Source organism: Aythya fuligula, chromosome 1 (assembly GCF_009819795.1).
Source record: "Aythya fuligula isolate bAytFul2 chromosome 1, bAytFul2.pri, whole genome shotgun sequence".
Lineage (NCBI taxonomy): Eukaryota > Metazoa > Chordata > Aves > Anseriformes > Anatidae > Aythya > Aythya fuligula.
The window spans coordinates 127,330,542-127,356,061 of record NC_045559.1 but is presented as its reverse complement, the minus strand read 5'-3'; the positions used below and the strand labels follow the sequence as shown (position 1 = coordinate 127,356,061).

Genomic DNA, 25,520 nt, shown 5'->3' with positions numbered 1-25,520 from the left:
TGGATCTGTTGGAGGGTAGGAAGGCCCTGCAGAGGGACCTGGACAGGATGGGTCAAGGCGCAGAGGCCAATGGGATGAGGTTCAACTTGGCTAAGTGCTGGGTCCTGCACTTTGGCCACAACAACCCCATGCAGTGCTACAGGCCTTGGGCAGAGTGTCTCAAAAGCTGTGCAGAGGAAGAGGATCTGGGTGTGCTGCTCGATGCTTGCCTGAACGCAAGCCAGCAGTGTGCACAGGTAGCCAAGAAGGCCAACAGCATCCTGGCTTGTATCAGGAATAGCGCAGCCAGCAGGGCCAGTGAGGTGATCATCCCCTTGTACTCTGCTCCGGTGAGGCCGCACCTTGAGTGCTGTGTTCAGCTTTGGGCCCCTCACTACAAGAAGGACATCGAGGCCCTGAAGCGTGTCCAGAGAAGGGCTATGGAGCTGGTGAGGGGCCTGGAGCATAAGTCCTGTGAGGAACGGCTGAGGGAATTGGGGTTGTTTAGTCTGGAGAAGAGAAGGATCAGGATAGACCTCACTGCTCTCTACAGGTACCTGAAAGGAAGGTGTGGGGAGCTGGGGGTCAGCCTTTCCTCATAGGTAACTAGAGATATGACTAGAGGGAATGGACTCAAATTGCACCAGGGGCGGTTTAGGTTGGAAATTAGCAGACATTTCTTCTCAGAAAGAGCAGTCAGGCATTGGAATGGGTTGCCCGGGGAGGTGGTGGAGTCACTGTCCCCAGGGGCATTTCAAGAGAGATTAGACCTGGTGCTTAGGGACATGGTTTAGTGGATGACATTGGTGGTAGGGGGATGGTTGGACCAGGTGATCTTGGAGGTCTTTTCAAACCTTAATGATTCTGTGACTCTACGATTGTTCTTTTTTCTTCAGAGTAAACATCTCAAATTTAAACTTAAAATGAAAGTATCATGAAAAATGAAAAATATCAAATTATTTCAAATCTCTCAAATACAACTTATTACCCTCAGACTATTAATATTTTCAAATTCTAGCTGGCATTTCTTCTAAGTTTTCACCACATCGATATTCAGCTTTAGGATTATTTTTTTCTCACAGATGATTTTGCAGAGCCCAGGTTGAGTAATATTGTTGTAGTGGTAGTCAATAGAATAAGAAATGGATGCATAGCTGAAATGAAACAGATATTCAGCATTGCATGCAACACTGCATTTGCATGTTCAGTTGTGCATTATTGTTCAAAACAGAACAAGTTACATTGTCTCACACTAAAAACTTTAAAAGTAACAGTGTTCAGGACTTGTTATTCATACGATGCTCATCTATAGTACAACTCGTGCCATTTTAATTGAGAGACAGAGTTAACAATAATCATTTCTCGCCATTTCAGTCACTTGTATTTCCTTTGGAAGCCTAATTGCAAGTTACATTATAACTTGACAATCTCAGTTTTTATTTTTAATTGAAAAAAAAATCCTGTTTTCAGAGATGCAGAGAAATAGGTGAATGAGAACAAAAACTTTTAGAGATTGCTTCCTTATTTGCCTTTTGACTTTCAAAGTACACCAAGACTTCATGTGTACTTTAGAAGAAAATACCTATTTTGGTAAAAACTGTTTTGAGTATTTGAATGCTTAAACTGAGAAGGGATATAGAGAGATGCATATTTTATAGCTGCCCCTCAGTTCTCCTGAGGAACTGCATTTTTCCATCTTTTCCTTCTTCTAAAAAATTAAAGAAAATAGAACTGATGACTCACTAGTGCCTTTCTTCTCCCCCTTCAGTTTCCAAAGGAGCAGGAATCAAAAGAAAAGTACACTGCTTTGGTTCTAAATTAGGACTCAGCTAAATCACAGTGGCATCACAAGATATTATTAGTGCTGATATGGTGTTCCCAACTTTCATAGATAATGAAACAGCTACATCAGCTCAGTAGTTCACAAACTCTACTAATCTGCTTCTCTTCCAATCATTTTTATTGATTTGTTATTATATAGAATATCTTAAGTTTTTTAGCATTAGGCAGACTCTGCTAAAACAGATTATTTCACAGTTATAATTATTGATAGTGCAAGATTCCTCTAGTGCAATGATATAGGGATGACTCACAGCTGTTTCTCACACAGAACTGAGATGTCAAGATGTTATATAGTACTGATAAATGCTACCATTTCTATAACAGAAAAAACTGCCAGTAGGGCTGCAGCAGACAAGCTTCCATGTTGCAGACTTCAGCTGAATGTTGAGCTCTCCATCTAAGCCAGCTACCGTGAACAATCCTCAGAATACTGGAGACAAACAGGCAATTCCAATGGGTGACTCACCCCTTCCTGAAGCAGGCTTCTGAAATACATGATCTGACTGCATCCTGAAAAGGTACCTGAGGGGACCAGCTGAAATGCAGTCATCTGAAGTTACGTAAGATGTATCCCACACTCCATGACTTCAGGTCCCTGAAAATTAGGACCCTACTTTACACCAGGCAGAAGGATCTCCCATCACGCAGTGAAGTAGGGCAGGTGGGCAAAACTGAACAACTTGTTATTTGCAAGCATTTTCTGCTGAATTTTATTGGGGAGACCTACAAGCCTAGTTTAGACCACCAGCTCTCAGCATCAAAACTTAGCCAGTACTTATCCAAAACCAACAGTTTATTAGAATGGAAGAGCAGAAACTTTCTGCAATTACAGCAGATCACAGTTAATAATGTAAAGATAATCATGAGTCCAAATAGCCAGTTTTATGATCCAGATTAGATTCAAACTTCTGTCAAAGAAGCTGATGCTGATTCAGACACAAAATCAAGGTCTATCAGTTATTTAAAGAAAAAAAAATCATCTCTAATAGCGTTACAGCCATTGCCTACTGAAGCAAAGATGCTTGGAATTACTAGAAAAATAAAAGTACCTTGAAAAACTTCAAACATCACTTTTGGCAGTTAAATAAACATAAGGTGGCAATAGAAGAAGAAACTCTGCCTTATTCTACCTGACAATAGCAAAGTATCCTGTACATTTAAAACTATCACTGAAACGCCCTAGAAACAAAGATGTCCCAGAATCATTCTTGCTTCCCCAAAAATTTACAGTAAATTTTCAACAATTTCCACATTTTACAACACATTGCTATTATGAAATGGAGAAAAAGTACATTCAAGAAAGGTGAAAGAAGAGACCTGTTATGATGCCAAACACAGATTTGATGCCAAATACATAGTTTATTCACTTAAGTACATGTCCAGACACCACGAAGTCTCACACTGATTGGAACTCTGAAGGTCTCTAATCTACCTTCAAAAGTTCACACAAGTTCACACTAGATTATCCCTACAATGTGTATAAGCAATATTGACAAACAGGTCAAATACTTAAAAAAAAAAAAAAAAAAAAAAAAAAAAAAAAAAAAACTATTTGCATGTTACAGACTAAGTAGATGTGAATATAAACACATTTTACTTACAAATCCCAACAAAATTATTGTGAAGGAAGTTAATAAGCTACTTGTTTCTGCACAGTGAGCCATCCACCTAATCCACTAAAAGGTCCTGCACCAAGGTAGTGTTTTCCTACATGTACTTTTCTGTTGTTTTTCTTACAAACCCTTTCTTACTGATCATTTGTAAGCTTTAACATTATGGTCACATGATACCATACTCTCCTGACCTAGAATATATCTGTAGGAACTCCACTCTAAAATTCTACCATTGGCATCCTATACTGAGAGCCCTGTCTTATTTACAGCACTGCAATTTTTCTAAAGCAGAGAACTGTGAGATGCATATGCATTTTGGGGGTGGGGGCAGGGGGAAGGAGTGCCTATTTAATACTATTCAAATAAAGGAAAGAAAAAAAAATCAACAGCTTTCCATATAATCTATTTTTTTTATATATAAAATTATATTCTGGTAATAGCTTTGTGCTACACTTTCCAGCTTCCCTTTATATTTTATTACTAGTAAAGCCAATTTAAACATTGTCTACTCCCACTTGTCTACAGCCAAGGAATCCATTACACAACTTACAAAAACAATGCCACAGCAAATTTGAGAAGTTAGCAGGTGAAGGCAAGGGACTATTCAAAAATTAAATACCTTTTTAAGCAATACTGAATAAGGACAATGGACACCTTTTCATGTCCTACCACGTAAAAATATAGATAAACCTTAACTTACATAGTTAACTCTCTTTTTAACCTAAGATTTATGCTCGCAAAACACAAGTAGGAGAAAAACCAGTACTTACAACAGGGTTTTTTGTGTCTGGGTCAAATTCTGTAGAATTTGCATCTGAAAAAAAGTTCAAAACAAACTCAATACATTAACGTTGATCTACACACACTACAGGCTCACAAGAACAGTTCTACGTCATTTTAGGACTTGCCTGCATCTGAGCTGCAATCCCATGTGTTGAAACACATATTGCACCACTTTTGAAACAGCCACAGGGATTATATGGCCTCAGTCACACATACTCATACTTCACTTCCTACTTCCCAAACTTTCTTCTTCTCAGTTCTTAGTGGTAATAGTTTGCTGGTGAGCTAAATCTCTCCAAATTACTACTGCAACAGCTATGGTTTGGCTATTCTAACTAAGAAAGTATGCGAAAGAGAGAAAAACTCTCCTCACCTTTTACTCATCACCACCTGTGCACTCTAGAGAAAGACCACAGGGGTGAACCATGACCACACTTTCTGCTACATTCTTTAAGTCAGGAAGCAGGTTTCAAGCAATTGGCATAGAACCTACTCCTTTTTACACAGGGTGCTTAGCTCTTGCAACATGACCAGTTTGAGCTAAGAATAATCATAGGATCTATATAATATATCTAATAATAGATACATATTTCAGGTACAGAATATTTCATCTAAGCAAATCATATCCACACTAGCATTCTGAGCTTACCTTTCCAATTTAAACAGTTTCTTGCAAATTCCACAACTGCTAATTGCATTCCCAGGCAAACTCCTAAAAGAGAAACAAAACCACAGAATTTAACAGCACAAAGAGCAGGACAGCAAAAGCACTTGCTCTTTTCATCTTAAATGTGACTGCTTGTTTAGAAATCTTGGTACCCAGTGTATACACACAGACTTACCAAAAAGATAAAACAAAAACAGCAATTCAAGGTAAAACAGATTTTTCAAAATGTGGCAAATTGTGAATATATATGAAACAATTCTGTGCAAAAAAAATGTTGTTGTTTTTTTTCCTCTCCCATCTATTTTGCTAATAATTACTGTAAAGATAAACAAACGCTAAAGCTTTTGCTTATGTCCAGAATCAAATTTTACTTTAGCAACTAGCCAAAGTAGTCGCTGTTACTTATAAAATTGTAGGAAATCTAGGGCAGGAACCAAAGCTTCAAAGGCATTTACACAAAAAGCATCTATCTCATATGCCAGATGGCATCTTTAAACATTACTGTAATAAGATAGATCAGTATATCAACAAAAAATATTTGATATAGCAAATGTCTCTAAAGGGAGCTATGTTTTCTATCCATGAATTGATAAGTACAATGACTGTGATTTAATTCAATCAAGAAGCACAGATTCTCTAAATAAAATGTGAACATAGCAAATAAAGCCTTTGGAGTGGGAATGGTCTTTCTCTTCTTTCCTCATACAGCAGCTATAGTGAGCCAGGGCATTATTTCCAAGGCAGATATTCACAACAGCACACGTACTTCCCCAAGACAGGATCCCTCCCTAGTATTATACTGATTCTATTGTTCTTTTTTACTCACCAACCACATGCTGGGGTGGAGGGGGTAGAGGAGGTAGTCTACAAAGTTTTTTGTTTGTTTTTAAGATATCAAATCAATTAGCTTTCTATATACCTCCAAAACACAGTAAATTCTGACACTAATGATCTTACCAAGAAAAGGTTTTTTCTTTGTTCTTGCCCAAGAGATAGCTTGGAGTTTGCCTTCTGTTCCTCTAATTCCAAACCCTCCTGGGACAAGAATGCCACTGCAATGAAAGCCATATACATAACATCCAACACACAGAATTAAGCCAGCAAAAAAGAAGTCCATACAAGTTTAGAAAGACTTTTTAGGTTACAGAAGAGCAAGCAGTTACAGTGCATGAAAGGCATGTTTTGTATTATCATTCCAGATACACAGAATTTAAATTTGGACATTTGTCTCATCTACACAGCCTGTCTCATCTTACCCCATACTTCACAGTGAAATTCTCACTGCTTAAATATATATTGCTTGAATAAACTAGATACGTAGTCACAACTTCAGGATCTTAAACCTTAAACTTTATGGGTACTAAGTAATAATGAAGAAACGACTGTGTTCGGACAATAAATTACATGCCTTTACAAGTACAAATTGAAAGCCCAACAACTCTTAACAAAGAGGTTTTCAGAGTACCATAGGCATTTACTAAGCTTTTATCTAACTTCTTTACACCATGATGCATGTTGAGAAAGAAAATCATTGACAACTGACTGCACTGTAAGGAAAGTATTTTGTCTAGCTATCCAAAAATAAACAAAAACACACCTAACTGTAACTTGTCCAAAGGGATTACAACAGAGTTTAAGGATATAGGCTGATACTATAATTTGCTATGTCCAAGACTTGTCACCAATCGTGCAAATGCATCTGCTTCCATAACAAAAGTCTGGATGCACTGAGAAACGATCCACTGAAGAATTTTTCATCACATGAAGTAAATATCACACTCTACATTTGGGACACAAAATACCCAATGCCACTTACTCTGCTTTGCATAGCTTGTGCCATGCCTGGTGATATTTCACTGAGTTCTCCACTTCTGTAGAACGTTCAAGTTCTGTTGAATCTATGTACTACAAAAGAAAAATATGTAGTAAACTAGTATTTTCTTCCACAGAAAGAGCAGCACACACTATATAACCAACTTTTATATAATATGGCTATAAAGAGTTTCAACGAATTTCTGAGTAAGCCTTTAACTACTACAATGAAGACCCAAATATTTGTTTCTTTCTTTGCATGCAACTCCAGAGCTCTGGCCACCTCCAGTCCTAATTTTCCTACCCTCCAGGTAAGCGGACTTGCTAGAGTGCTCTACAGCTGTATACCCAGCTTTTCTTCCTATAGACATCAGGGCACCACACAAAGGTTGGTGCTGACCTTATCCTGATATCCAAATGAAATGTAGTCAGCATGTTCCCTTTACTAGCTTTGGGTGCCACTTTTTAACTAATCTTACCTTAAGACTGGATAAACCTCCATTGTCTAGCCCACGAGAAAGGTACTCCTGTGGACTGATTTGAAAGCATCAACTGTAGAGAGGGAGTTATGTATGTCCTAACAGAGGTCTTGCATTAGAATCACTACTGCCAGTATTAAGCATGGCCCCTTAGGTACCACTAGAGCAAGTGAGTGGGGTGGTTATATACTGCATTAGAGAAATGAAGTATCGGAGTTTAGTTCTTGGTTTTACCAAAGTCTTTCTGAGAATAGCATAGTCTCTACCCACCAAAAAAGCCGTATTATCAGAAATGACAGTACCCATTTGTGTATGGAGAAATTGAACTGATATAAAGATTGCCTAGAGTTTTCCTTCTCCAGACTGAACAACCTTAACTTCTCAGCCTCTCTTCATCTGCTGTGCACTTCATCCCTCTAATCTTGGTGGCCCTATCTCAGACTCACTTCACTGTGCAGTGCACATCTTGTACTGGGGAGACAAAAGCTGAATACCGTGCTCCAAATGTGGTCTCAGAAGTACCGCACAGAAGCAAACAGTGACTACCCTCAACTTGCCTGCTATGCTCTTGCTTAGCATGGCCTCAGATGTTGACTTTCTTTACTTTCATGTTACTCAACGTCACATGCAGGACTTTGCATTTGCCTTTGTTGAACTTCATGAGGTTTCTGTCAGCCCATTCCTATGGCCTAAGGTCCCTTTGAATAGCAGCCCTGCCTTCCACCATACCAAGAGCTCCTCCCTCAGTTTGGTATCACCTTCAGACTTGCTGAAGGTGCACTCCACCCCATCTTCCATATCATTATGAAAGACATTAAACATTTTCTATGGGTTTGTGGTTTTTTTTCCCCCTTTTCTGTAAGAAGTGCTTCCTTCCACCTCCCCAGACAACAAATTAACCCACTTCTCTCTATACAGATTACCTACAGAAAAAAGATTTCAGCGGCCCCCTTTAATCAATATCTTGCATCACTACAGGAACCACACTGCAGCAGCATGTTAGTGCTGATACTTTGACTATTTACTACCATTTTGCTACTGCAAGATGCCAAAACATCCTCTGTACCCCTTAACTGATACTAATAGACACCTTCACACCAGTTCTCCACCCCACACCTTTCCACCCCAAGCAGCAAAACTCTGCAATGGAAATGGATAGTTCCAGGAATAGGAAGCTGGTAACAGATTTCCACATAGTTCAACTTCCTGTTCTCATTAAAACAAGACAAACGTCTTATTTGTCTCTAATAGTACTTTATGGTAAATAGAGCAACTACTTTCTTGGAGAAACTGACCTAATTCTGATGTCACTAGAATCCTGAAGATAAATTTGACTGCTCTCAAGAAATTAACTGCAATGAAGAACATCAGCTTCAGACACCAGATTTTAAAAAGAAAGTCAATTGCTTTTCAATTTACTGGTTTTCTTTTGTCTTTCTTAAACTAATCTTCTTAAAACAATAAGCAGTCTCACTAGAACAAATAAAACCCACCTTTGAGAGTAAATCAAATGATCAGATCCAGTTTTGAGTAGTCACAGTGTTCCTTTCAGATAATCCTAGTTCCTAATAAACTGATCTCTAAACAAGTCTTTTTAAAAAAAAGAAGCTTTTAGCTAGTCTGTATTTATACACAATTCATTTTCTAATTTCCATATGAATTAAAATGACTTTATATGACAAAAACTAGTAAAGCATATTCAAAATATTCCTGAAAGCAAAATCCAGAAATATCCTCACCATTAAATCCAGTTTGTGATTAATTGCCAGCGCAGAGTGTTCCAGAGCCTTGAAAACAGATGCATAGCAATCACTTAGTTTTGTATACTTGCCAACGAGAGCTATGGAACACACCTTCAGCAACCTTTCATATCTGACAAAAACAAGGTATCTAGTTATTACCCCAATTTTCACAATGTTCACTTTTTTTTTTTTTCTTAACTTTACAAAACACCTTCTAAAATCCCCAAAGTGTCAATGCTTTTAAACCCAGAGCTTCCACAGGTGTTGCAGTAGCAGCATGCTCCTGACCCAAGCCCAATTTGTTCACTTCAGTGCAGCTAAAAACCTAACTTGAATTCAAACACTTCTGCATTTGAAAGAGCAGCAGGAGTTAAAATACCTGTCAGCCATTTTCCTCCATTTCATTAGCAGATCACTTGGCTGGTCATCAATGGGTAAATTTAACCTCTGTTTAAAATATTTAATGATGCCTTGCTCCTCTAAGAGAATTGGTACTCGGTAAGTAGAAGAAACATCATGGATAAATATGACCTAATAAAAAAAGCACAATACAAAAGTCTTATCTAAATATTTCTCATGGTAAACATACGTTTTATTTTGTATACTACATACATTTTGTATTCCACATACATTCTACTTTTTAAGTTCTTTTCTTTTGAATGAGCAGGGCAGTTGTTGTAGTGTAATGTAACCCCAATAGACAGCTAAGCAGCACACGGCTGCTTGTTCACTCACCCCAGCAGGATGGGGAGAAAGAACTGCAACAGTAAAAGTGAGAAAGCTCCTGGGCTGAAATAAAGACAGTTTAAGAGATAAAGCAAAAGGTACAAGCAAAACAAAATAAGAATTATTTCACTACTTCCCATCAGCAGGAGATGTTGAGCTACTTCCAGTAAAGCAGGGTTTTATCACACACTGTTGACTCTGTGCTAGCACTGCTCAACAATAACTAAAATATCCTTGTGTTATCAGTACAATTTTCGTAACAAATCCCAAACTAACTCTATCCCAACAGAAAAACACAGTACAGACAATATTTTAGGTCCCACTAAATCTACTAGGGAAAGTTAATATATAAAAATTAATTTCACTTCTTCATTACACCATCATATAAATAGAGCTTGTCAAGGCTATTGGCAAGTCAGTTGACACATCAGTTTTAACACAAACTTCTGGCCACACAAGCAGTCATGCTTGCTACCAAACCCTTTTTCTTCCTCTCTCACAAACTTGAAGAATATTAACTGGGAAAGAAAGAACATGAAACCTTACAAAACAGACCCAAGCACAATGTGATGAAGTTTCCTAGAAGAATTCTTAGTGAATTGGATTATGTAATTAAATGACAAGTATAGCCCATTCAAGGGCCATTTAATTAAGAACGCTTATTTATAAGCAGTGTCCAAACTGCTTGTAGTTAAGTTCACTGCACTTGGCTTATGCAAGAGAGTAGAGTTTGGAATCCTGAGTACAAGTGTACACAAGAAGTAAAGGATACTTCGCTTAGTTAGTGATCCTTGACTTACTTGTATTCACCACGTATATATGTAAACATGGATGCTACTTCACACCTCTGTGTGTGCCCATTCAACAGCAAAAAAGTGTAATCACTGCCGTCCTACAGTGGGAGAAAGGCTTATCCAACTGGTCTTCCAAAATTGGTAGCTATCAGCTACCAACTTAAGCATAAAACATTAAAAAGAACCACTAGCTGCTCTAGATTAGTCTTGTTTACTGTGACAGCCCCGGAACAGGCCAAAGACACTGCTCGTGTTTTGGTAGTATATCCTTTGAACTGACGAGAGAAGAGTCACCCGATAAAAGCAAAATAAAAAATACACTTAGAGGAAGACTGTGGACAAAGTAGCATGTGGTTTTCAAGGACTAGTTGTCACAATCCTGGAAAACATTTCCAGGCACATGAGAACAAGAAATCAAGAGTGGTCAGCATGGATTCTCCAAGGGAAAATCATACTTGATCAAATCAGTAAGCTTCTACGATGAAACAGTTGCCTTGGGAGACGAGGGAAGAACCATGGATGTTGTCTACCTAAACTTCAGTAAGGTCCTTGACACCATCTCCCACAAGATCCACACAGATACTTTGTTGATGTACAGGATGGGTGAGCAGAGGGGTGGATTAGAAACTGGATGAATGGCTGAGCATAGAGGGTGGTGCCAGTGGTGCAAAGTCTACTTGGAGGCCAGTAACTAGCAGCATACTCCAGAGGGTCAATACTGGTCCACTCCTGTTTAACACCCACATTAACGAACTGGACCATACGGAATAGCACAGCATCAGCAAGTTTGGAGAGAACACAGAACTGGGAAGAATGGGTGATATGCCAGAGGATTGTGCTGCTATCTGAGGGACCTGATGCTGCCAGAGAAGCACACACAATTTCTGTTTGATTCAATTTCCAGTTGCCTCTCTTGGGCTGGGGAGAAACCACAAAGGATTTTCCATGAAGATATTTTAAGTGAATTGCCTTCCACTAACAGTAAGGTGGCAGGCAGCAAGTGGGATAAAGTAATGACCATGCTATGCTGTATGTCTATATCTGAGATTTTACGACAAAAAGCTTTTTCTTACACAACTGCAGAGAGGTTAACAGTAATACATATGTGAAATACAGCATCACTGTTGGCATCTATTATCCCTTTAATATTATCCATTACTTCGAGTTATAACATGATCTCACTTGGAAAAAAATTAAAGAGCATTTGATTTATCAAAATTAATATTTGAATATCAATCACCACAATTAAGGCCAAAATACATGAATTACAAAAGGATATATATAACTACACTGTAGATGTTCTAAGCATGTTAAAGGACATGAATAACCTATTACATATTATCCCAGGAAGAGCGTTCACGTGGCTGTGATGATCTATGGACATAAGTAAAATCCCTAGCTTTAGAGATAGCTTCGATCATCCATTATTATAACCACCTGAGATGATTTATGGACAATAACCAACCATAGCTTCAAACAATCTATGAAAGTGCATGGTTTTCATGCCAATGTATAGCAATTAACCATGCACTAAAAATTGATTCCTTTTATTAACTTTTTACAATCCATTCAGTAATTGTACCAAACATAACACACATTTAAATTGTTAACAATTGCTCAACATATGAAACTTTTAAAATATCAGGAATTTTTATATGTTAAAGTGCTATAGCGTACATGACAAACAGAAAAAAATTGGAAAATCGATTACATATTAATGGAATAGTCTATAGTGGAAAAGAGAAATACACAGATATCTTTGTATACTGTCCCACATATTTCACAATGAGTAAAGTACTGACCTGCTCTGGCTCCACATGGCAGAACATTGAGATCTTTTCCTTCACTGCCATTTCTATAGGTTTTGCACTTCTGCAGACAATCTGTCATAATATTGGGGAAAAAAAATCATAAATCTTCACCAGAAAAAAAACAATAGAAGATTCTCAATACTGGTCATGACAAGGCTCACATCCTTTGGAAGCATAGTGCAAGCAAGTACACCTTTTTCTTTCTGCCCTCTTTTGGAGCTCTATCAATATATCATAGCTCACATGTATCTTCTAGCAAGGCAGAAGTAATCAGTCAACCTGCCCTTACTGACCCATTTGTATTAATCTTTCTTTGGCATCCTCTACAAGCTACTTCCTCATGTTCTTCCTTGTAGCTACTATTGAAATATTCTTTAGTCAAGAAGCTTTGTAAGTATGAATCAAAAATATTTTGATCTTATCAGGTAAGTTCAGAGCAATAATACTTAGCTGATATGCATGTTTTCTACCATTTCAGTATTTCAGCACATTCTTTGTAATTCTTAATTTGTAAATCATTGTAAAAAGAAGGCTGAAGAAGAGAAAATTCTCTCTTTGTGGACTTCTTCTGGTGCAATTATTTTGCTGATAAACATAAAACTTGGGAATTTTAGAAAATATTGTCTTTTTTTTTTTTTTTTTTTTTTACCAGCAAAGAAAACAAGTGTGTGTTTTGGTGTTTGTTGGAAGGGATTTTTTTTTTTTTCCAGTATCTCATTTCAGGCAACTAACTCTAAATGCAAAACTGCTCTCTGTATGTGCCTGCTGGTAACTTAGTCTCCTACCTCAAATTATTTTGAATCTTGAAAGTTTAAAAGAAAGTTGTACCAATAAAAGGTGAACTCACTGTTTTCCCTGTCTTTCTAGCAACATAACTACCTTAAGCCCTTTTTTGTTCAGAAACTTGTAGCTGAACTTTGATCACCTTGCTAGAATGCAGTTTAGCTACACTGATATTGATGAACTCTAATCAACTTCTATCCTTGCAAAAACTTCTAGAATCAGGAAAATCGATGCCAAAAATAAGGGAAAATTAGTGCACATACTAATAATCAATAAAGGTTTGTGTAACAATTTGTGCATTCTCTTAAACTAAGCACAATTTATACTTAAGAACTGGATCCTATTTGAAAATATTATTCATAAACGTTGATAGTATGAACAAACACATGATCAATCCACTAGGGAATCTATCATCCTTCTTGCTGAGACAAGATTCAATTTAATAGAGTCACAGAAATCAAAAACATCAGAAGCAGCACGTAAACACAAAACTACGATAACAGTGGCCAAGAAGCAGCTCAAAGCAACATAATAGAAATAAGACAATGAACAATTCAATTGAATAGGGCAGCAAAGACAAACATATAATCAGCTTTCAAAATGCAGCAACAGAGTCCATTAAATCTGCAGACACAGTGTATTCATTAAGCACTTAGAACCCTCCACAGAGGACAGAAAGGCTCCCGTATACAGACAGCTGAGACTGGCCCAGCATGCCACCTCAGGGACGCCCAGGACCAGACAGCAAGGCAGCAGCTATCGCCAACAGGTCAAGCCAAGCTTACATCAGGCAGCCTGGTGGCACAGCTTGCCAAGGAAGCCCACCCAACTGCTGTTCTAGGAGCTTCCCCAGGTGTTGTCTTGGCCTTGCACCAAGAAAAAGAGCAACCATTTACAGATTTTCTTGAAGCAGTGCCCTAGCATCTTACCGACATGGCCAAGAGGTGTTGTTCGCACTGTAATTTCCCTATGCTTTGCTGCTCAACATCAGCAGTAAAAATAAATAAATAAATAAAGTAGTACAGTGCCCCAGAACTGCCCCAGGCAAGAAATCAAAATGTGAGAGAGTGACTAGACTAGTCTGCTTTCCTTTTCCACACACAAACATTTAACAAGCTTTAAAAATTACTCTGGGGGGGGGGGGGGGGGGGGGGGGGAAGCTGGACACAGGCAATTATCTTAAAGGCCTACAAAAATCACATTCAACTTTCCATATGCAATTAATACCACAAAAGGGATTTTGAACTTCAGGCCCTGAAGCTTGGAACATAGAGCAGCACTGCACAAATAAAATCCTTTCCTTCCTCAACCTATTATAGTTAACAGGTTACAACAGTTTGAAGCTACCAAAACACATCCTTCATACACCTTACTTATAAAACCAGTGGATTTGTAGTTTAAAACATGCAAATTGATAAACTTAAAACTCTAGGTCCTGTTACAAAATAAAATCTGTGTGGATAAGTAAATAAGTAAGCACATGCTCTCTCCTATCCAATTCATATACAGTTATTTGAAAACTGTGCCTACAGTACAAACATCAGTACAGTTGATAATGTACAGATTATCAATGGCCTTGTGAATTGCTGATGACTTGACAAGTATCTACATATTCTCATAATGAGAACAGGTTACCTCTTCTCATTACATAAACATTCAACATTTATCTACTAACAGTAAAAATTCTGGTTAGTGATTGTAGAAATTTTCAAGGAAAAAAAAGTTGTGTGTGCAACCTCATAGGAAAACATTATCGATGTTATCAAAAAATGCAAAGTTACCCTGCATCAGAATACCAGATATTGACACAGAACTGTTTTTATCTTGTAATTAGAAAATTCAAAGTGTAAAAAAGGGGTTTTATTTCAAGTAGGAGTTGAGGCTGGTGTGTGGCAGATTCTTTGTTCTCATTCATATTGCGTTAGCAGTTGAAGTAGTATTTGGGCCAGGGCTTAAGCCAGTCTGCTCTGAGCCAAGATTGCCCACACCGTTTAATCATTAGTTTGCTCATTTACTCTGCTTTGGATGCTTTAGTCAGCTTCTCCCAAGACAGCTTTGCTCTACAGGAGGCCAACCCTGATGAAATCTCAGTTATACTTTTAAGTGGATTTGTGAAAAAGGATGGAAAGACCTTTAATATTTTTAACACACCTCACATGTTTTCAATTGATGTGGCAAATTGTGTCATAAATGCTTTTTTTTTTTTTTTTTTTTTTAAATCGAATCCATTCCCACCAGATTTCTGTCACTAATTCAAGTAGCTGTACTCTTCCTTCGAAAGTAGCAACAAGATGAGGCCCTTAGGACATCTAGAAACTAGAAAAGCACATAAGCCAAAAAGTCACTTCTTGCAAAAGTTCAAGGAGAAAAAAAAAAAAAAAAAAAAACAAACAGAAAGAAGTACAACACAGAATCTAGTTGTGCAACTATTCTTTTAAGAATATTCCTCCTTTGTGAAGATATAAATATTATACAGAACCAGTGACCATTCTTTCATTTCTGAGAAGAGTTAGGTAGGAAGCTTTTTCTACCAACAGACTTTATGGCAATGGAAAGGGCTCAATGACTTCCAGAATTAAATATGGAAAATATTCTTTGACTTGACAAGCAACCTCACATGAAAGAGCAAAAATTATTCTCTTTCTTTCTTGAAAAACTAGAAACGCAGTTCAGCTGCATTACCTGCAGCTCAGGAAAACACAAAGTGTAAGTTTGAACTGTGGTTGTATTGGCATTTGAAGCTGCACTGCCCTGGCTTTGCTGCTAGCAGCAACACTTGAGCAAGCAGATTAACATCACTCAGTGGCATACAGGTATCACAACAGGGAGCTGTAATTAACTTAAGTCTCCTCTCTGCTCCCTAGGAACAGTGCCAGTGAAGCAACCAATGCATCCAGGAAATAAGCACATACTCATTTCTAGGCACCAGGGAGAGAGAAATGAAGGTGAGCATTTGTCATCATCTGCCAACACATAACATGAAACGTGTTTCCTTTGAGTTCATTACACTACATGGTGTAAGTCCAACAAAAGAAAGAAATTGAAGAACCTTACTTTGAGGATTCACCCATGTGTTTCATATTTCCTTTTTAAAGGCTATACTTCACAGGTAGGATTGCTTCTTCTTAACCATGCATAAAAAGAAACTAGAGAAAAAAATGTTAGAAGCCAGAAGCATTCTAGCTCTTCTAGGTCTTCCCACAAAGTGACTGAGACATCTGCACTTAAGATTATTTTTAAGCAATACAGAATGATTTTTCTGCAAAAATCCTATTAGAAGAACATAAATAGAGGCTCAAGATTTTGCTAAGAGCTATTTGGATTATGTTAACTTAAATAGGAGTAACTTCCTGTGTCTTTAGTCAAGTAGTACCGCATGTATGTTGCATTTCTTCTAAATTTCTTGTCTATTGTGGGAGACTAAGGCTCCTTTTTTTTCCACTGGTTATGCACAGATATTTCTAGATGACCTGTAAACAAAACTGCATTTATTGACTAATGAACTCACCAAATCTGGAGACAAGCCTAGACCCCTCAGTGCTCGAACACTGTTCTGTGTTGGTTTTGTCTTCTGTTCACCGGTGGCATTAGGCTAGAAAGACGTATTTTTAGAGCTCAAATAACAACTTTATTAAACAAAATCTATTAGCAGAGAAGTTGTATTATTACTTGCAATGACTTTTCACTTTTAACTTACTTGCAGGAAGTGAGCATATCAAAACAGAGCGACAATGTGCCAGAAAAATAAATGGCACTATAACTATTACAAACATTAAAAATTCTGTGAAGAAGCACATGGCCCTAATTTAGGTCAAGTTTATTTTGTTATTAGTCTTTCAAAGTAAAAGTTACAATATAATTGACTCAGATAAGAGAAGAATATTTCAAAATTTGGACTTTGCTAATAAGTGCAGTGTCCAACAGCACAAAGCCTTCAGTGCTCAGAAATAATTCACAGAATAAAACCCGCTGAATATTAGAGGCAGTGATAAATATTCTCTTTTTATGTATACAAAGTGTGATCTTCTCATCATTATCAGCATTGCATTAACAAGATCTCTCCAGTGAATACTTATCTCATAAAATAAAACCTACTTGTGAAATAAAATATAAAGAAAAATACTTTCAGCCCCATACAGTAAGTTGTAGTGGCCCTGACTCAAATACTGTACATCAGGGAGTTAGTGATCCACGTAACAGTTAACCTGAGTAGACCCAGACCTATGTAATGCTGAGCTGAGCTGGACATCCAGCCTGGCCTTCAGACAGCGTTGTTCTGCACCAAATCCTTGGCTGTAGGATAAATAGCCATGAAATAAACTCAACCAGCTCATTGTACCAGAAGAGCATGCAAGCAGCTCACACTTGGTACCAAAACTTAGATGACCTATCTGACCTTGTCTTTACCTAAGAATGCAGCAACAAGTTTTCATGAGAACATTGTTTGTGCTTAACAGCAGAAATGACAGAGTTGTTTCCTTGTAAGAAAGTTGTATAAGTTCAAATGAACAAAAGGGAAGAATCCCTTCTATGGATGGAGTCAGCCCAGCATGCTGCATGTAGTTCAATGCAACATCATCTGGGGTTCTTTCCACCTGAAGGGATGTAAGATTATCTATATTATCCGTTCCTTACAGCGTTATCTCAAACAATTTTAAATATCTTCCAGAGGCAGAGTACCTTTCCTACTGGGATCATAGTGTACCAGAACCTTCCAGCGCAAAACGCATATTTAGCTTTCTAGATAAATTAGTGTTTATTAACTTTTTTTTTTAATAACTTAGAACATTAAAACACATTCTCACATCAATAAAGTAATTAACAAGGCTTTTATTTACACAAATGAGACTGGCTTTCATCTCAATTTCTAAACACCTCCAACATCCCTTTTTAATTAGAGGAGTAAACAAATATAAAACTCAATACAGAATAAAAGTTGCCAATAATTAAAATGTTTATTTTAATAACTTACCTGTGGTACTAGACTAACGTGGATGTTACAGAAGTTCTCTCTTTTTGCTTTGAACTGAAACTGTCTAAATGCTTCAACAAATGGCATTCCTTCAATGTCTCCAATAGTTCCTCCCAGCTGAAAAAGAAAGGTTGAATCCATCAGTGGCAGAAAGTATTAATTTTTTTTTTTAAAGAGTCTACTTTTTACAGATTCGACAAGTTATTGGATTTTTTTTTTTTTTTTTTTTTTTTTTATCTAGGAAACCCTAAAATTTGCAGGCATGCTCTACAAAGAGCCCTCATCTATTCCGCATATTTCTTGTGGAAAACAAAACAATTTGCATGTTTCTTTATATTGACTTTACACCAAACACATAAGATTCCCATAGGCAGATGTATGGTGCTATGGAATAAGCACCATACTTTTACTAACTTTTAAGCAGTTAACAAACGTTAATGAATAGTTAGACTGATGTGACTGTTTTTGTATAGAGGCATTCAGCTATACATTTTCCTCACAGACAGATTAATAAGCAGTCAGAACCAACAAGATACAAACATCTAGCAGTATTATCATGGCTTTTGAATGTTGATAAATGCTATATAAACAATGCAAATAATATATTATAAACATTTAAATATCTGTTACCAACCCAAAGTCCAAGACTAAGCCCATGATAAACCTGACTTAAAGACGTGAATTAGATGTCTTTTAAAGACATAAAGAGCATTAGTAAACTAAACACTGAATAAAACAGTCTAGCATGGAAGTCTTGGAAAGCAAGTTTCAGAATGATCCTTTTGTGCCACCATGTGGCTTCTGACAGAGCTGCACGTTTGTGTTCACTACCAGAAAAACTTCTGACAACCGCATTTGTTCTTGACACACATACTCAGCCTAACTCCCTCAGAGTTTTGCAATGGAAAAAGAATTCATTAGAATTATAAGAGTAAAGGTAGGTATTTTTATGAGGCTAGAGATATAACAAAAGAAAAAAAACTTAACATGGAGGAAACAAAAACATGTTTGAAGTTAAAAGACTGACAAGCTCATCTCTTATTAATGTTCTTGAGCGACTTCTATATTTACTGCTTTTACTTTTACTTTAAATGAAGCAGTTGAGTCACTGTCCACATCATAAGAGACCTATACATATATTTATATTGTAACCAAAATATTCTTTTCTGTGTAAGAAATCCTGACCAACTTGATGACCTAGGTCTTGAAATTTATCATACAGCTGTGGCTTCAGGCATGAAATCTATGACACATTCTTCTCAGGTGTGATCTTCTTCTGTACATTCTGCTCTAATAGTAATACCTAGCAGTTAATGACTGCCTTTCTTTCAGTTGTCTTCACACATTACTAAGGACAGGTAAAAATCCAGAGTTCAATACTGCAGAACATCAGTGGGTTAAACGATTAACAAAGTTACTTCCAGAGATCTTAAATACATAAACAGAAAAAGGGAAACTAACTTATACAATGTTTAAGTATATCCCTGCAAATATTCCAGAAGCAACAATGTGGAACATTTGAAGTCATACAGAAAGCTAAAATGCTCCAGGCTCTCCTACTGGCTGTGGGTGTTTCAGGTATTACCCTTTTTCTCAATGCTATGAACAGTATGCAGCTTCAGTCAAATGTCTGTAACCTGGAAGAGATACTTCAAGTTAGAGTAATTGACTGTCTTAATTTTATAAATTAATAAACTCTTAAGCAACTCCCTTTCAGCAGTATTCTGGAAAGGATTTAGTCAAGTTAACAGAAACTGTACAGGAGTAAGACCATGCCTATCATTAGCAGAACAAATTATAAAGAATACAAAACATGTTTTGTATTATTGCTCACCATAAAACTTCAGTCTGATTTTGTTTTTTACAGTAAATATAAAAGACAAAGCAAGCTAGCTCTTTGTGTTCACTATGGATATAGATCCTAAAATACTCTATACTTGCCTCAATTACACAGATTTGTGGCTCTTTTCTGTCATCATCCACAGGAACTTTTGCCTGATTCATTACCCATTCTTGAACTGCATCAGTGATGTGTGGAACAACTATAAGACAAAGTAAAAGCACTAAGGCAAGCACATCTCGAATGTACAAATACCAGTTTTTGCATGCAAGGAGGGAAAAACAAGCAGGAAGTCAAAAGGAAACAACCTCTTTTGTTTATACTCCTTATTTCCTTGAACCCAGAAGCCCAACATTACAGAAATATTCCCAGATCTCCTAGGAAGGAGAGAGGAATAAGCTGATGCAGCAAGAAACAGCTTGTTTTTCCCACTCTATTTTTATAAAGTCTGAGTGGATTAGTATACCACAGAATTTAAAATCCTACCTTGAACAGTCTTTCCCAGATAATCACCATGTCTTTCCTTATTGATAACATGCTGATATATCTTTCCAGTGGTGATATTGTTATCTTTATAGAGATTAATGTCCAAGAATCTCTCATAATTTCCTAAATCTAAGTCAACTTCTCCACCATCATTCAGTACAAAAACTTCACCTGAAAAGAAGAAAGTGGAAAAAAAAAAAAAAAAAACATAGGAAAGTTTAGGATGAAAATCATTACAGAAAAGCAATAAAATAATCACAAGTTATTAAACGTGTAGGTGTACCACAAACATATCTTCAAATTGAAGAAACATTTCTCTTAAAAGAAGACACATTGCAATGACATACCAATAAAATACATGCTGCAACTGGACCTGTGTTGTCATTCTGTGTCTTAATATCCAAGTCATTATTTCTACATTGAATGTCTATCCCTCAGTCACTAATAGTTTTGAAAGTGAATGTAAGTTATATTGCCAAAAATATTAAAGTGACTTAAAAATATTTAACCCATATTTCAACATCATGCTACAATCCCCAATCAGAAGACAGTAATTTCAGGAATCATAAATAAGTAATAAATAAAACATCAATTTACATGTGGCAGACAAAAGCTGTGCTTTTATAAGCATGAAATATCACCCACTTTCAAAGTGTTTCACGATAAATTCTTATTGTATGGAACTATTTTAATGATTAAGGCTTGGATCAGGAGTGAAGTTATGATGTACATAAATGCTTATTCAAGTGTGGTAACTATTTATTGTTCAGTTGTTTAATCTCATATATTCAGTTCACTATGCCCACAGCAAGGGTTATTTCTGACTCTGGAAAATCTAATGAAAATATTCTTCAGGGTTCAGATTTCTCTTAAAGCAAAGAGTCTCTAAATAATTCTGAAGCCCATCAACCTCTGAAGGATCTAAATTCGCTAGATGCTAGGGTAAAGCTGGAAAACTCTGCACAAAAGAAAAGAAACAATTCCCTTGAAGGTAGAGGAATGCTGTACACTATGAAAATTTACATCCCACCTAGATACCACAATCCAATGAGCAGTTTAACAAAACAAAAGAAAAATATCATAATACATGGAACAGAGAGGAAGATTTATGCCTGATTCCATGAGGCAATGAGTTCCTTCTTTTAACCACTAATTTACTATTAAAGCCAACAGAAGCAGAGTGGAACTGACATTTCTCAACAGCAGGCCTTTGGGGAATAAAAATTGTATTATGAAAAAAAAAAAAACAACAAAGACAGCTTTAAGTGGAAATCTCTAAATTATAATCCTTTGATTCAATCAGATTTCCCCCCAAAATGTTAATAAAAGAGGCTTGCCACTTTGGCTTGTATGATCTTCTACTTACTACCCCACCACCCTGTGTGGTTTGTTTGTTTGTTTTGGTTTTGGTTTGGTGTTTTTTTTTCAGAAGCATTATAAAAATTCTTCTGCAAACAGAGGAAAAACAAGTAATAAGGGAATTGGATACCACATTTGACCCCTTGTCCCTTATATGTGATCCACAGAAGGAATACACCCTCACAATCTCAAGTCATTGCAGGAGTCTTACCACCAAAAGTAATATGCATGACAGATGAAGTAATGTTCAACATTATAAATGCCAATCAGAGTGTCTTGCAGCTCATCAGCAATGAAGAGAACCAAGCAACCAAAGCATCTACTTTAAAATGACATGACAGTCAGCTCTGAGCTCCACTGATTGTTTTGACTAGATCCTCATTGTCAAAAATGAGAGCTTAATCTAACTCTCATGAAGACATTCACGCCAGGGACACTGACACCTGACATCCCAGTAAGAGCATTCACAAGGAAACATCCAGGAAAAGAGTTTCTAATAAGTTTTGCAGTACCATTCCAATCTTTTATCCAGTTGAAATGAAGATAGCACAGACTGAATAAGGCCAACAGCTAGGATTTTTCCCAACAAAGCAGAATTTCATAGAAAGTAAGCAGCTACTCTTAAAAGTGTCTTCACCAACCAGGCTTCACCTCTCTTTACTTAGCATACAATGTCCTTAAGAATATGCAGTAGGGAACAAACTTGCGTTGCCAAATAGGTGGTAAAATGACTAATAACTACTATCGTACTGTTTTTCAAAGAAAATAAACAAAAAAGCATGATTATGAATACAAAATTTACGCAAAAGGTAACAGCACCGTCCTTCATACCATGCTCATATGGTGAAAATGTTCCAGCATCTATGTTTATGTAAGGATCGATTTTGATTGCCGTGACACGCAGACCACATGATTTCAGTATGGTGCCAATGCTGCTTGCGATGATCCCTTTGCCAATGCCTGAGATGACACCACCAGTTACCAGGATGTACTTCATCGGAAAATCAGCACGAGAACACAGATCTCCAGGTGGAAATCTAAAATGACAAAGAGGTACATTGACATAACGCAAATTCATGCCATGGAAGAACACAGTCTCAGCATGCAAGAATCAAAGTTGCAATGACCGTCACGAACTGACAACAAAATGACCATTTTAGAATCTGGGAGCAGGATCAATCCCTCCCAGCTTATACACCCATATTTAAACTATATGGGTAAGTCCTCTCCACAGCCAGTAGAAAAAGAGGCACCATTTCGATGCACTGCCCTGTAGAGATGCCAAAGACCTGTTCATCTGACCTATTTCTCTACTATGACGGGAATAGCCAGCCAGCAATAGACATCTTTTGTAACCACAAATTAGGCAAGAACCACAAGTTAGGCAAGAGGACAGGCTGAGAGAGCTGGGCCTGTTTAGCCTAGAAAAGAGAAGACTGAGGGGAGACCTCATCAATGTGTACAAATATCTGAGGGGAGGGTGTCGAGAGGATGGAGCCAGTTTCTTTTCAGCTGTGCCCAGTGACAGGACGAGAGGCAACGGGCACAAACTGAAGCACGGGAGGCTCCGTCTGAATACGAGGGGGCACTACTCGTGAGGGTGACAGAGCACAGGAACAGGTTGCCCAGAGAGGCTGTGGAGTCTCCTTCTCTGGAGATATTCAAAACCCGCCTGGATGCCATCCTGCACAACGTGCAGACGAATCTGTGAAGACAAATCTCACCCTGGGTTCTTTCTAAATTAAATAAATTAATAATTTAATTTGTGTTGAGCAGTTAGCTCAAAGATTGTTCCTTGCTACATCAGCCAGAACACAGCGTCACATTCTCTCTCCAGATTTACCTTCCAAAAATTCTGACTGCTAATCAAACACATTAAAGCTAACCATACATATTAAAGTCAGAGTGCTATACCATCTGCTCTATTTTTCAGCAGATCTCCCCTCTCCAATTCACATTGTATCAAGTGTATCACCAAAGGTCTTACAATATCCTACAGAACAATGGATCATGAGAGCAAGAAATAAAAACTGAACCAAAACATCCATATTTACACAATAGCACATTCTTAATCGTGAATCTAGAAGCCTTTCTTCCCATGTCTACCCACTCACTCTCCTTCTCCAAGTAACTAGTGAGAGGAAAAAAAAATACAGATTTTAGAGCTGGAGAACTTTACTCTAGAAGGACTTGCACTTAGGACAAGACTAAGCCAGACCACAGAAATATATGAATGCCTACATGGGAGCAAGACAAATGTGGATGGTAACAGACCCAGAACTATTACAAAAACACAAGGACTTTTGATTAAAAATTTAGATAATTACAATCCTAATTAAGAGTTCTTCTTCATCCTTCTTGTTGCGATAATCTGCTATTCTCATCATGTGCTGCTGACACTGTCCCTCCTATACTCCTGCCTCTTCTGGCTTTCACACAAGCATAGATTTTACTGCCATCTCCTCACCCCACCTGAAACTGGCAGATGTTGAACATGTCTTATTTATAACTGCACTCACATTACGTCCAGGCAGATGTAGGGGCTAATCCCTGGATTAATGCTTGAACATTTTGTCACAGAGCAACAATTTTAGGGTCAAGAATCATCGTTCCTTACCGACATACCTAATATGTTCAACACAACATGTAACGGCACATGCTCTAACAGTGCTTACAACAAACAAAAGCAGCACAGTTCTCCACACACTGGTAGTAAGCAGCAGCTTGTGAATGAGTGTTGTAGCTCCTCCTATTAGGTTATTAAGTAACATAAATAAATATGGTCTACAGCTTCAAGAGACAGAGTTCAAGGAGGTAACAATGTTGTTATCAATGCTCTTACAACTAATAGCAAATAATAAAACATCACTTCTGCATCCCTGTGGACAAAAGGGAGACTGTAGCCATCAAACGCACTTAACTCAGGAGAAAGGGACCCTTGGAATTGACTCAAGGCTGGTATAGGCGGACACACCGCAAACACTAATGCGGGGAGAGAAAGTTTCCTTACCTTCCCCCTCACTACCTGCAAGCATGCCAATAAAACAACTGCAGAGTAATACAAAGCAAACCACGAAATGAAAAACATGCAGAATTTGTTTACTGAAACGAGCCAAACCAGACTGCAGTTAAGACAAATTTTAAAGACCCACAGAGGAGGAAAAGCGCGCTCCGCAGGAAAACAAACCCTAATCCGCGTAATTAGGAAATAACTCTTCCTTGCGATTTAATTTTAATAGGCAATTTTTTTATTTTTTTTTTTTTAAATAGCAGAGATCTTAAGGTTTGGAAACACTCTGCTTCTGACTCTTCGTAAGTCAGCTAACGGAGTTGCCAGCGTTAACATTTCATAACCGTCTTAAGTCAGTTTAAAAGCTGTTTATGGAAAGAAAAGAAAAAAAAAAAAAAAAAAAAAAGAGGGAAAGAAAGAGAGGGCGAAGCTCCACCAGCAGCTCCAGCCGCCGACGCCGTGCCCCTGAGGGCCGACGAAGCCCATCAGCTCCCTGCCAGCTCGCCCCGCTCCCACACAAAGCGCAGAGCTCCGGGGCCGGGGCGGGGCGGGCAGGGCCCGGCCGGGGGCACCGGGACCGGGACCCCCTCAGCAGCCTCCCCCCAACACCTCCCCTCAGCCGCGGCGGGGAGCGGCCGTTGGGGGGCGGCCGTTGGGGGGCGGCCGTTGGGGCCCCTCCCCCCGGGCAGGCGCAGCCTCGCGCCGCGGCCGTTACCTTTCCACGCGGCGTCCACGCGAGGCGCGCGCACGCGCACATGAAATTTGAGGGGGGGGCGGGGGGGGCGTAGCCGGGCTTGTGAGCCCCGCCCCGCCCCGCCTCCA

At 38.1% G+C, this 25,520-nt stretch overlaps 1 protein-coding gene across 3 annotated transcripts in view; it reads right to left on the bottom strand.

Moving 5' to 3' along the window:
- CTPS2 (CTP synthase 2) overlaps positions 1–25,453 on the bottom strand; it is a 68,716-nt gene extending 43,263 nt beyond the window's left edge. For 2 of the 3 annotated variants that reach the window (XM_032206571.1, XM_032206587.1), the window contains exons 1-13: positions 25,414–25,453; positions 22,520–22,725; positions 20,330–20,500; positions 19,945–20,045; positions 18,004–18,120; positions 16,540–16,623; positions 12,240–12,320; positions 9,297–9,448; positions 8,915–9,047; positions 6,701–6,789; positions 5,842–5,936; positions 4,867–4,929; positions 4,205–4,248 (exon numbers count right to left, since the gene is read on the bottom strand). In XM_032206571.1, the coding sequence (XP_032062462.1) occupies positions 4,205–4,248; positions 4,867–4,929; positions 5,842–5,936; positions 6,701–6,789; positions 8,915–9,047; positions 9,297–9,448; positions 12,240–12,320; positions 16,540–16,623; positions 18,004–18,120; positions 19,945–20,045; positions 20,330–20,500; positions 22,520–22,685 (1,296 nt within the window). In that variant the 5' untranslated portion in view covers positions 22,686–22,725; positions 25,414–25,453. Of the gene's footprint in view, positions 1–4,204; positions 4,249–4,866; positions 4,930–5,841; positions 5,937–6,700; positions 6,790–8,914; positions 9,048–9,296; positions 9,449–12,239; positions 12,321–16,539; positions 16,624–18,003; positions 18,121–19,944; positions 20,046–20,329; positions 20,501–22,519; positions 22,726–24,840; positions 24,987–25,413 lie in introns of those variants that run through there. The other variant, XM_032206578.1, reaches the window with a different exon arrangement.
- Between the last annotated feature and the right edge of the window lie 67 nt (positions 25,454–25,520).